This window comes from Scyliorhinus canicula, chromosome 6, assembly GCF_902713615.1.
Source record: "Scyliorhinus canicula chromosome 6, sScyCan1.1, whole genome shotgun sequence".
NCBI lineage: Eukaryota > Metazoa > Chordata > Chondrichthyes > Carcharhiniformes > Scyliorhinidae > Scyliorhinus > Scyliorhinus canicula.
Genome location: NC_052151.1, coordinates 158759991 through 158773330, shown reverse-complemented (window position 1 = coordinate 158773330; position 13340 = coordinate 158759991). Strand labels below are relative to the sequence as shown.

The 13340-nt window shown below is 47.4% G+C and overlaps 1 protein-coding gene across 15 annotated transcripts in view; it reads right to left on the bottom strand.

Moving 5' to 3' along the window:
• The window catches only part of LOC119967604 (myelin transcription factor 1-like protein), a 569116-nt gene that overhangs the window by 24692 nt on the left and 531084 nt on the right, over positions 1 to 13340 (bottom strand). For all 15 annotated transcript variants that reach the window (XM_038800349.1, XM_038800344.1, XM_038800345.1 and 12 more), the window contains one exon: positions 11304 to 11395. In XM_038800349.1, the coding sequence (XP_038656277.1) occupies positions 11304 to 11395 (92 nt within the window). The remainder of the gene's footprint in view (positions 1 to 11303; positions 11396 to 13340) is intronic.

Here is a 13340-nt window from a genome sequence, read left to right as displayed (position 1 = left end):
GCGTGGTAGGGGGGTTCTCTTCCGCCTCCGCCATGGTGGAGGCCGTGGCGGTGGCGGAAGAAAAAGAGTGACCCCACGGCACTGGCCCGCCCGCCGATCGGTGGGCCCCGATCGTGGGCCAGGACCCCGGGGGCCCGCTCTTGCTGCCAATCCTGCCGACACAGAGGTGGTTTAAACCACGTCGGTGGGAGAGGCCTGTCAGCGGCGGGACTTCGGCCCATCGCGGGCCGGAGAATCGCCGAGGGGGGCACGCCGATCGGCGGGGCATGATTCCCGCTCCCACCGATTCCCGGGTGACGGAGAATACCGGCCACTGCTGGGGCAGGATTTACGCCGGCCTCGGGCGATTCCCCAAACCTGCGGGGGGTCGGAGAATTCCGCCCCTTATCACATTGGTGTTTGTTTGTTATAGTTTTGTGAGTCTTTCTGTTTTTGTAAATATTTGAAAATACCCCCAATAAATTATCTATAAAATAAAGAAGAGTGTTTTGTAAATATTCTTGGAACACTTTATGATCTATTCGTCATAAAGATATTGGAGGTTGTTAAAAAGGCCGTTTGATAAAGTTAGAAATCGTCCAATCAGGTAATGAAGTATTTCTCCCCAATCAGACAATGCTGGTGTTTATCGTCCACGTGAATATGATCAATAACCCCATGTGCCCTGCTCAGCGCAAATATCTGTTACTCCCATTTTCCGCAACCATTGACTTGGTGGCGGGGACCTCAAAAGATCAGCCTTGACATTATCTTTTTTTAAGCAGTTTATGGTCATCGGGGGTCTACATACTTCCAGGGGAAGAAGGAAGGCACCTTGCTGCATCCCCCAGACACCACACCCAAGATACCGAGGGAACCCGTCCGACACTGAACTTGGATGACAGAGAAGGGATGGATGCAACTTGACAAGAGATCAAAATGTGTCATGCTGTACTGTTCTTTGGGGTCCTAATGTCATATTTAACCCTTAATTGAGGAATTTGAATTTGTAATTTGGTGAGTTTGAAAAGCTCATCCAAATTGATGCAACATCAGTTCAATTAGCTGCAGTGAATGTTGACTACATTGTGCTGGAGCAAACATTTCCAGCCTCCAAATGTGAATAAAATGTAATCGTGCCTGGTTGGGAGTTAACCTTTGGAGATTTGAACCAACTGGAATTGGCTGAGGTTTACTGTGGCTAAGTGAAGTCAGGCAACATGGACTGCCCAGTTCAATCCACAGCATATTCCAAGTAAATGTATCGCTTCAGGAAGATCAAAACTGCCTCTCGGCAAAACTCTTACAGTGTTTCAGCCCAAAATGAAACCAGAAGATAAACCTACGGAATTTGTCTAGTCAGAGATTAGCAGGGAGGTGGTATTGTAACTCTACCCTCTGTTTGGGTACAAAGCAGCTGAGCGGTAAAAATGGAGCAGTTCCACTTCCCACTCTGTTCTGACTAACTTTGGATTTTAACAGATAGAAAGATCTTTGGATAGAAAGATCCAAAGATCATGGGCTGGCTTCTCCGTCCCACCGCCAGATTTATGGCTCAGCACGCCGGCAGGTTGCTCCGTTTCACTGGCTGGTCAATGGGGTTTCCCATTGTGGGGCAGCCCCATGCTGTCGGGAAAACCCCGGGCTGCCGGTAAAATGGAGCATCCCGACGGCGGAGAATCCAGCCCCCTGCATTTCTTTCTGGTTCTGTCTAACGTTCTGAGCAGTCTTAAACTGGTCCCTAGTGGAAAGAGCCCCAAATATGCCACGACCCATAAATTGACACCCTCCCTCATGTGAGGTCTGTGGTAGTCACCACTGTTGTATTATATTGTAGATATTGGTATTACAATAAGGCCCCTGTACTACAGGTATGGGGGTAGATCCCTGCCTGCTGGCTCCGCCCAGTAGGCGGAGTATAAATGTGTGTGCTCTCCGAACAGCAACCATTTCGCCAGCTGCTGTAGGAGGCCACACATCTTTGTGTAATAAAGCCTCGATTACTACTCTCGTCTCGTCGTAATTGATAGTGCATCAAGGTCCAGATGTGTAAATTTCACAATAAAGACATGGATTTTACAAAGTGGCTGAATAATGGGAGATTTCAGCTCTATCCAGCTGTTCCATGTCTGATGTGGGCAAGCTTAGTGCTGACATTGGATAGTAAGGTGGACTATTTCTCACCATGATGTAGAAAGTTGAAGTTTGCAAAAAAAAACGAATTAACACCATGAGTTCACTCTAAGATTAAAGTCACGCAAGTCAAAATAAGAGGTTACATGTTGAGACATTTTGTATTGTGAACAGGACATTAAAGACTTAACAAAAAAAAATCAGAGGTTTTACCCCACGATTTTCAATTTATTAATCTTAATGAATGGATATTTGAATAATTGAATTTTCTGTTTTCTTTTTTCACTGGAGTCTCAATAAAGTTTTCCCAAAATGTTTACAGGCAACAACATATTGTACACATGTAGGATTAAACAATCCACAGACCGCTGGGTGTGTGTATGGAAGCTGTCAATCACAGCCTGGTAAAAGCAATTTCACACAGATATGAATGAAAGACTTGCAGATCAAAACTCTGAGGGGGTTTTAAACCCAGCTGACTGGTTTTCTCTTTCCAGGAATTTACAGATATTGTTGTCTCTGCCTGAGCCAGCAGGTGTATTGTACAGGTGAGTTTCAAAGTAGCGATTTTCTTAAAATGAGTACTCTATCCATTGCCACTCCCCCGTCCACTGCGCTCTATCCACGTAACCCCATAACCTAACCTGCACATCTCTGGACACCAAGGAGCTTTGGATTTTGGATTTTTGGATTATCATGGCCAATCCACTTAACCCGCACATCTTTGAACTGTTGGAGGAAACTGGTGTAGGTCTGTAATGGGGAGGTCTCTAATGGGGGGGTCTTTGGTGGGGATCACTGTAATGAGGGTCTCTGGCGGGTATCTCTGTAATGGGGGGGGGGGGTCTCTGTTGGGGTCTCTGTAATGGGGGGTTTTCTGGTGGGGGTCTGTGTATTGGGTGGTTTTTGGTGGGTGCCATTTTGAAGAATGCCACGATTTCTAAGTGAGCTTGTGGGAAGCCCCACCTCCCATGTCTATGGGTAATACCCCACAACTGCCCAAATGATGGCACCCCGCTATGGGGTCGCTGACAGTCCCCCTTTTCAGACCTTTCCATGCCCCCTTTTGCACCCCCCCCCTCCAGGACCTCACCGTTGACCCACTCAACCTTCCAGAGGCCCCTTCATACCCACCCTGCAATCCCCCTCCCTTCATCCTCACTTCCACCCTCCTTTCGTGGGAATGGCCCCCTGAGGCCATGCCGCTTTGCAGTGCCACCCTGGCACCTTGGCAGTGCTCATGCTGGCTTTGCAGTGCCATCCTGGCACCTCGGAAGTGCCACCCTAACACCTTGGCAGGGCCACGGTGCCCTCATTAAAAGGGGAGGGCTATGGGGCACCCTTCCTTGTCCCTGACACCCAGGCACCTCCGATGGCCCAGGAGACCCGGTGGGTGCATTCCGCCTAGTCCACGTCTGGCTAGGGACTCCCTGGGGAGGCCGGTAGATGCCGGGAGCCTGATATATCATGGGTCAGCCCGCCTAAGCAGGTTTTACACCAATTTAGGCATGCAAGGCTTGCCCTGCCCGTTTAGTTGTGGGGGAGTCCCTTGGTGCTGCTGGTCTGCTGATTTATAATAGTTACCCAGGAGTTAGAAAAGGTTTTAATTCTTCAAATTTTTTCTTGGTAGCTATTGATGTAAACCTGGTGTAAATATCTGGGCCGGGATCTCCCTTGGGGGGGGGGGGGGGGGGGGGGGGGGGGGAGACTAAGTCCCCACGCTGGCGGGAGAACCGGGGCCAACTATTCTGCCGTCAACAGCCCCCGAAAGTGCAGAATTCGCCGCACTTTCAGGGGCTAGGTGGACGCCGGAGGGGTTGGCGCAACTCCAGCCAGCAGCGAAGAGACAGTGCGAGTTCGTGCATGCGCCGAAGGGCCGGCGTGATCTCGTGCATGTGCGGATCCGCCGGCATGGTTCCACGCATGCGCAGACTAGCAGGCATATTTTGGCGCATGCATGGGGGGTTCTCTTCTCTGCGCCAACCATGGGGGAGCCCTACAGGGGCCGGCGTGGAAGAAAGGAGTGCCACCATGGAAGAAGCCCGCCCGCAGATCAGTGGGACCCGATCGCGGGCCAGGCCACCGTGAGGACCACCCCCGCTGACTTACCTGCCAGGTCCCGCCGGTACCGGTGGGGGGGTGGCGAAGAATCCGCCCCTTGTTTGTTTTTTAAATCATATATTTGGATGGTTCTCAATGCAGTGCAATTGCCCAGAAGATGTTAGTACTCTTGGGTCATTGCTGTGTAAACTCTTAACTATAAAGTTCCAAGAGCATCTGTGATTCTGAGAGAGTTTCTCTCGCACAGCTTAGGCATCTGGCTCTGGGGAACTTGGAAGTGATAGCCCAATAATTCTGGGGCATGGGCTGCAAAGGATTATATAATACGGGGGAAACTGATTAAAAGTAATAATAGCCAGAGGACTGACTGTTGCATCAGCGCATATTTCCATAATCTTAATACTGTTATAACAAACTTACCACACTATACAAGTAGTAATTTCTTCCATAAATGCCATTTAATGCTATGATTTAATTTAACTGCTCTGTTATAGCCTCTTATGTTGTAGTTGCCCTGAACACAATTGTGGAACTCCCCAGGCCAGCAGACAAGCCCATGGCAAACCATTCAGCTTTGAATGCAAGAAGCCTGCAGCAAGTGACCTAGCCTCTCATTCCCCCTCCTCCACCAGCCCCTGTGAAGAAAATTAAAATTCTCCTCATCACCGACTACAGCTCCTCACATCATGGCCGAGTGGGGGTGTGAGAAACATGTGAAAATCTATATTCTTGCTAACAAATCACAGTTCATTGAAATGCCAACACTTTTTTTTCCTTTGTTGTAAATTCATTATTTCATTCGTTTTTCAAAGTTTTCAGTCTTCAAAAGTGTATGGTTCATACCTGAGATTTACGCCTCTTGCCAAATTGTACTTTTTCTACCCTGCAATACTTTATTGCTTTATTTGATTATTTTTGGTGGCACGTAATTTTTGTTTTACAATACAATTTACACTTGACCCCGCACAATGGGAAAGTCATGTCTCACGGATCTGATTGAGTTTTTTGACGGAGTAACCAAGAAGGTAGATGAGGGCTGCGTGGTCGGCGTTGTCTACATGGACTCTAGCAAGGCCCTTGACAAGGTACCACATGGTAGGTGGTTGCAAAATGTTAAATCTCACGGAATCCAGGATGAGGTAGCCAATTGGATACAAAATTGGCTTGGTTGTGGAGGGTCGTTTTTCAAACTGGAGGTCTGTGACCAGTGGTGTGCCCCAGGGATCGGTGCTGGGTCGACTGTTATTTGTTATTTAAAAAATGATTTGGATGAGAATGTAGGAAGCATGGTTAGTAAGTTTGCAGATGACACCAAGAGTGGTGGCATAGTGGATAGTGAAGAAGGTTATATAAGATTGCAACAGGTAATTGACCAATTGGGCCAGTGGGCCGATGAATGGCAGCTGGAGTTTAATTTGGATAAATGTAGGTGATGCATTTTGGTAGATCAAATCAGGGCAGGACATACTCAGTTAATGGTAAGGAGTTGTGGAGAGCTACAGAACAAAAAGATCAAGGAGTACAGGTTCATAGACTCCTTGAAGGTGGCATCGCAGGTGGACAGGGTGGTGAAGAAGGCATTCAGCATGCTAGGTTTAATTGGTCAGACTATTGAATACAGGAGTTGGGACGTCTTGTTGAAGTTGTGCAAGACATTGGTAAGACTACACATGGAATACTGTGTTCAGTTCTGGTCACCCTATTATAGGAAGGATATTATTAAACTAGAAATAGTGCAGAAGGTATTTACGAGGATGCTATCAGGACTTGATGGTCTGTTACTTTTTTTTTTTAAATTTAGAGTACCCAATTATTTTTTCCAATTAAGGGGCAATTTAGAGTGGCCAATCCACCTATCCTGCACATCTTTGGGTTGTGGGGGTGAAACCCACGCAGACACGGGGAGAATGTGCAAACTCCACACGGACAGTGACCCAGGGCCGGGATTCGAACCCGGGTCCTCAGCGCCATAGGCAGCAATGCTAACCACTGTGCCACCGTGCTGCCCTTGATGGTCTGTTACAAGGAGAGGCTGGATAGGCTGGGACTTTTTTCCCTGGAGTGCAGGAGGCTTAGGGGTGATATTATAGTGGTCTATAAAATAATGAGCAGCATAGATAAGGTAGATAGTCAACATCTTTTCTCAAAGGTAGAAGAGTCTAGAACTAGAGGGCATAGGTTTAAGGTGCGAGGGGAGAGACACAAAAGAGACCAGAGGGGAAATTTCTTCACACAGAGGGTGGTGAGCATCTGGAAAGGGCTGCCAGAGGCAGGGTGGAAGCGGGTACAGTTTTGTCTTTTAAAAAGCAGTTAGACAGTTACATGGGCAGGGTGGGTATAGAGGGAAATGGGTCAAATGCGGGCAAGTGGGACTAGCTTAGTGATAGAAAGTGTGTGGCAGGGACAAGTTGGGCAGAAGGGCCTGTTTCCATGCTGTAAACATCAAGACTCTAACTGCTTAGATTACCTTAATAATGTTATACACAACTATCCTTTTCATTTACCGGTTCAGCTCACTTGGCTAGGTGGCTGGTTTGTCTTGTAGAGCAAGGCCAGCAGCACGGGTTCAATTCCCATACCGGTTGACGTTATTCATGAAGACTCCATCATTGAGAACATTGAGGATGAAAGATGGGTCCTGCCTCATGCCCCTTCTCAACTACCGATTTATTCAGATTCTGCTATCTGGCACAAGGAACAAGCTGCTGATGGTGTGACCATGGACCTCTTGCTTCTGCCCAACTCTCTTCTCTCACACCTTTATGTAGACGCGATTTGAAATCAAACAATGTTCTGTGTACGTGACCAACAATGTATAAATAAGGTGATGTTTTTGGCAGAGTGCTGTATTAAGGTCTCTACGACACTGCTCTCCCTGCATGCTTGAATAAACAATTGTGACCTGTAAAAAAAAACGCAATAGACGGGATTCTCCGATCCAGGTTCGCTCCGCCACTGCTACCAGCGAGAACGGAGAATTTGGCACTCAGCCGAAACTCCATTCACTGCAGAGGGACTGGGAAATCCCACCGGTGTGAACGGATGGAGTATTCCGGCCATACATCTCACTCATTCGACTTTCCCACACACATAAGCTTAAATACAGTTGAGGGAAAAGACAATGGGCTGATCCTCTGTTCTGGAAATTAAGTGCTGCCGGCAGAGTTGAATCGCGGGAACTGTGCGCTCCCACTGGGACCACTGGCCAGGAGATATTCAGGACATGCAAATAGGCCAGCACACTGCCCACATGCAACCCGGGCGATTCTCAGCCCTGCTGGCATCTGATTTGCTGGGGCAGGTATTGTCATTCAGAGCCTGAAAAGCTGGAGCAGCTTTTAAGCCCTCCTCTCGCCATAGACTGTCATTCAAGGAAGATGGTTGCATGAAGATCTGCTGCAAGGTTTCAGGAGTCGGAAGTCAACAGAATGCTGGATGCCATTGAGGAGAGGAGGGACACCGTTTTCCCCAGGGTGGGCAGAGACCCAAGCCCGCCATTCTCAGCAGTGCCTGAGATAAGGTGGCAGAGGCTGTTAGCGCTGCCAGGCTCACCAGGGGGACTGACACGGAATGTCGAAAGAAGATGGCAGCTTAAGTAAGTCACCACCACTGTGCCCCTGGCATCAACCCCCATCCCTCACTCCTTACATCAGCCCCCACTCCCCACCTGCCTGCATCACCCTTACAAGCCACTCTCCACCAAACCCTAAGACATGTATTGTCCTCTTTTGCCAGTAGCTTTCCACACACATGCCACCAGCTAGACCCCTATAAAACCCGCCTCCCACCATCTCCCCAAGGATACGGCGGCCCATAATCACCGGGCCTGTCAGAAGATGGGAGGGATCATCCCAGAGGAAATGGCCCTGCAAATCACAGGGGAGGCCGAAAAGAGGGCAGTGGCTGCGATGGAGTTTGGCATGCACCAAACAAGTGAGAGCCCAATACAACATAGATCTCCCTAGTGAGTCACCAGTCCTTTCTATAATCTCACCACATATCTTTTGTCTTGCAGGATCAACATCAGATGAGGCCGGGCCATCCGGGGTTGCTGAACCCCATCCAGAACCTCAGGACATCCAAAGCACGACTCCGGGGAAGACATCAATGTCTTGCACTGCTTTCACTGTCACCATCCACCATCACAGAAGCTATCACCTTAGTGGGTAATGTTAACAATCAGGCTCCTTAGGTCACCCTCTGGTGAGCACCACACACATGCAGCAGCACATCAGGTCGAGACAGGGACACTTGAGGGAGCGGACGATCGGAGTGCTGCCCAATCCCAGGGAATAGCTGATGCCCAGACAGGTGTTGCGCTTGTGAAAAGTATGATCCCTTCTCTGGCGCAGTTGCAGAAGCTGAGCCAGAATCTACAGGACGGGGCATCAGCATCTTTCCAGCACCTGCAAGTACAGCTGGGGGAGTCCTGCCGCCTTCAGGCACAGGAGATGATGCCGACAATGCGTGGCACAATATCGGATGTGATAGATAGTAAGGGGGAAGGACTCACTTATTGTAAATACCTACCATTAAACACTTTTGCACCAACAGTCTGATCTGCTTCTAACCTCTGTCTCATGGGTGTGAAGCATGGGCTAGGGTTGGGGGGGGGGGGAGTGGGCGCCCATGACAGATGAACGTTCCACATGGTTATGTTCATACGCAGAAGTGGCAGGACATGGTGGCAGCAGTGTGAGCACGCCTTGTATGACATCCCCAGGGAGTGAGCACTAACAGTTCACCATCTCCCGCAATCCCACCCCCCGACAACATTTTTGGGCCCGTGAGAAGGAATCGCCATCACACATGCAGGTATCATCCAGGCAGACAGTAGTATGTTAACTTAAAGACAGGACTCAGACTTTGTCAAACATTGAAGAGCAGCAGAGATCATCTCACAATGAGTCATCATCGTGGGCATCCCGCTGACATGACCCACTGATGTTACCATTCCAGGGCTAGCACCCTGTGGTGATGCTGGTTTGAGCCTCGGAGGGGGACCTGTGATAGTGGAAGGTTAGGAGAAAGGTGGATGAAGGACTAAGGGAGAGGAAAGGGTGGAAGGACTAAGGGAGAGGGAAGGGGTGAGAGACTTAGGGGAAGGTGGATTCTGTGGGGGGGTTGTGAAATAATGAGGGTGTGGGGGGGAGGGGGGGGGAAGAGGTGGGACAGAGCGGTGAAGTTGCCAGAAGCCTGGCCTAGTTGGTAAATCAGGAGGTGATGAAGTTGTCCCGTGTGTGGCAGCCTTGGATCACACGTTAGGCGGCCTAACATGCCAGCACAGGTTCCACACCCTGATCCTCCAGGACGCTATCCTCGTCCTCTTCGTCAGATGAGACCTCCTCCAGCATGTCACCCTGTTGGTACCGATGTTATGAAGGATGCAGCAGGCCACCATGAGGCTCGATATCCTCTGAGCGCTATATTGGAGTGCTCCACCAGAGTGGTGCAGGAATCAGATGTACTTCTTGAGCATGTCAAAGCACTGTTCGATGATGCTCCTGGTTGCTGCAAGGGCGTCATCATAGCGGTTCTCCGCGTTGGTCTGGGGCCCCCACACAGGCGTCATTAGGAATGGCTTCAGGAGGTAACCCTTGTCACCAACGTCTCACCCGAGGGGGCACCTTGAAGATGGATTGCAGTTGGGTTGACGGCTTTCCGATGGAACTCTGTCCCCGAGTAGCTGCTTGTTGAAATTTTAGAATAGACCAATATTTACAATCTCAAAATCCCTTTTCCAAAAAAGGGATGGTATCTATTGATTGCACCTCCTGTGTTATCGTTTGACACTTTGAAATGAATCCATTCCAGGTTTGGATGAGAGGCCATCATAATACAATGGACGATCAATGGAATTAATTTGCATTTAAGGGCGGCATAGTGGTGCAGTGGTTAGCACTGCTGCCGGCGGCGCTCAGGACCCGGGTTCCATCCCTCCCCCGGGTCACTGTCTCTGTGAACTTTGCATATTCACCCCGTGCCTGCGTGGACCTCACCCACACAACTCAAAGATGTGCAGGATAGGTGGATTGGCCACGCTATATTGCCCCTTAATTGAAACAAAATTGGGTACTCTAAATTTATTTTAAAAAAGCAATTTATTCACATTCATCTTACACAGATTGGGTCTAAATGCTGCTTTTGTCCACGGTGAAACATAAAGATGAGCTTGCTGGAATGTTATACTTCTTTTGTTGATGGTCCATTCTTAAACAGAGGGATGTGTAAAAGCTCCGGATGGCTGTGAATGTCCACGTTTAATTAGGGATTTGTTTGAGACTCAGGACTGTCTGGAGTTTAGAAGCCAAAAGGTCACATGATTTGCAGTGGCCATTTTAATAGACTGTGTTCAAAATCTTTTAAAAGCATTGATAGAAAGTTCATAATGTACTGGAACATGAAAATTGTATTACTTCCCCATAACTCATTTAAAAATATTTTCTAATATATGTTCCAACTGATAAGAAGGGCTGAATCTACTTTCCATTTTAGGATCACTGTATCTATGAAGGTTAGTTCCAGTACTTCATATCAGCACTCTTGTGTAATATAAAGTCATTTTTACCAAGTGTTATTTCAATGACTGTTTGAGCTGTAATTTATTATTATTTGAAACAAATTTCCAATTAAGGGACAATTTAGCGTGGCCAATCACCTACCCTGCCAATCACCTAGTCTGCACATCTTTGGCTTGTGGGGGTGAGACCCATGCAGACACGGGGAGAATGTGCAAACTCCACATGGTCAGTGACCCAGGGCCAGGATCGAACCCAGGTCCTCGGCGTTGTAACGCAGCAGTGCTAACCACTGTACCACCGTACTGCCCCACTTTTGAGCTATAATAGCCTTTGTGTGTGATTCTGTAACATCAACAAATCATTTCATGCCTGTTTCCCTCCACCTTTTCAAAAACGTCATGAATCATAAACTTGTTGATTAATTGAGTTATTTTGAAAGATAAACCGTTTAATTTGAGCACATTATATGTGGCCAGCTGCCAAGGGAGCACAAGCCTATCTTTAGTATCTCTACAGGTTGCATGAGAAGATGTGTGACAAATTCATTTAAGCAAATCTGCTTAAAATCATACATTGGGTTATTGTGCAAGATAGGTGAAGTCTGTTTACCATTACTGGCTCGTTGTTTTATCGTCAACATCTCCTCTCCTGACAACCTTGCTTTCTTCATTGCAGACGTTGCTCTCGGACATCCTGACAGGCTGGATTCAAGAAAATACAGGGAAGTGAAACAAATTAAAATAACAAAATTATAAAAGTGGGCTCTAAAACACTTACTAAAGTGATCATTTTCATTCAGCAACTCTTAATTAAGTTGAAATATTCACGATATCTAAAATATAATTATACATAAAATTTATCAAATGTAAAACAGGAAATTACTTGTTTTCATAACTGCATGCAGAATAATTAACATAATTGTGACAGATTGACATCTGAATGGGAATATTTGGGCGGACGAACCCCTGCTGACCGAAGCACATCAGATAGCTGCAGGCGGCTTCCTGGCACCAGGCTTAGCAAGACATCATCTAACTCACTCCCATCCCCACAGCCATGGATACAGAGGGCCACAGCTGCAGCTACAAGCTGTGCTGGGGACGGGGGTTACCCTCCACACTGATGACCTGTCAGTGGTGCCTACAGTTTATGTTAAGCTATATTTTTGCAGTGTTCAGAGGTTCTCTCCTAGATCAGCAGCATTCACCTTTCCTGATCAGGTTGCCTGCTGCTTCTTATTGGCTCTCCCACCTGGAGACGCCCACCTACCTGTCATCTTTAATTGGCCGGGGCCCCCCAAAAGTGGCCTTTTAATTGAACAGCTTTGATATGATTGTGCAGGTGGGCAGACCTCCAAAACTATTGTGGTCGGGACTCGGAAATGATTCCGACCGCTGATGAAAGATTAAGTGAATATTCCACATTTTGTCTTCTAAAATACAAAATTATCATAAATTAGTTTTGTCTTGATCAAATATTTAGAGAGCTGGAGTTCCAATTGGTGAATTGTTTTTACAGACTGAACATTAGAAGGGTACAATCAATTTAAAATGAGACTCCAATCACATATATTTGAGCGATATCGTACATAAATTGAAACAATAACTATTGCACACTTGTTGAATATTTCTGCGCACTTCTCAATCCCTTCATCATCCAGGTTTAGATATGAACAAAATATATCTGACAGTTCTAACTTGAACATACACTTGTTTGAATGCTCTTTCCATATGATAACAATACAAATTGCCAGATATATAATTAGCACTGCAGAAACAGATCAGGTGAGAAAATAGATTAGTTGTCATATAGTTAATAATTATCTTAACATTGCCACATCCCTCATTCAAAATTATACTTCAGAATTGGTCAGAGCAAAGTCTTAAAATGTTTCATTTTCACCAACTCCAGCGTGATGCCACCACCAAACACATCTTCCCTTCACTCCCTCTGTCAGCATTCCACAGAGACCGTTCCCTCCGAGACAATCTAGTCCACTCCTCCACCATACCCAGTACCTCTCCCATCACCCATGGCACCTTCCCATGCAATCGCAGAAGGTGTACCACCTGCCCCTTTACCTCTTCCATGCTGAACATCCCAGGCCCAAAACACTCATTCCAGGTTAAGCAGCGTTTCACTTGCACTTCTTCCAATTTGGTTACTGCATTCGCTGCTCCCAATGTGGTCTCCTCTATATCGGAGAGACCAAACGCAGACTAGGTGATCGCTTTGCTGAGCATCTTCGGTCTGTGCACATTCAGGATCCTGACCTTCCTGTTGCTTGCCATTTTAACAAAAGACCCTGCTCCCATGCCCACATGTCTGTCCTTGGCCTGCTGCAATGTTCCAGTGAAGCACAACGCAAACTGGAGGAACAACATCTCATCTTCCGGTTAGGCACGCTACAGCCTTCCGGCCTGAACATCGGATTCAACAACTTCAGATGATCAGCCCCACCTCGACCCATTTGTTTTCATTTAATTTTAACTGTCTTTTACCATTTCTTTCTTTCTTAATATACATTTAATCCCACCCCCCAATCTTATCCACCTTTCCTGCACCTTTCTCCTCTTTGCTTCCCCCCTTCCCCTCCCCCCACACCTACAGTCTATCCTCTGATGTTAGTTTCTCTGCTGTTTGACC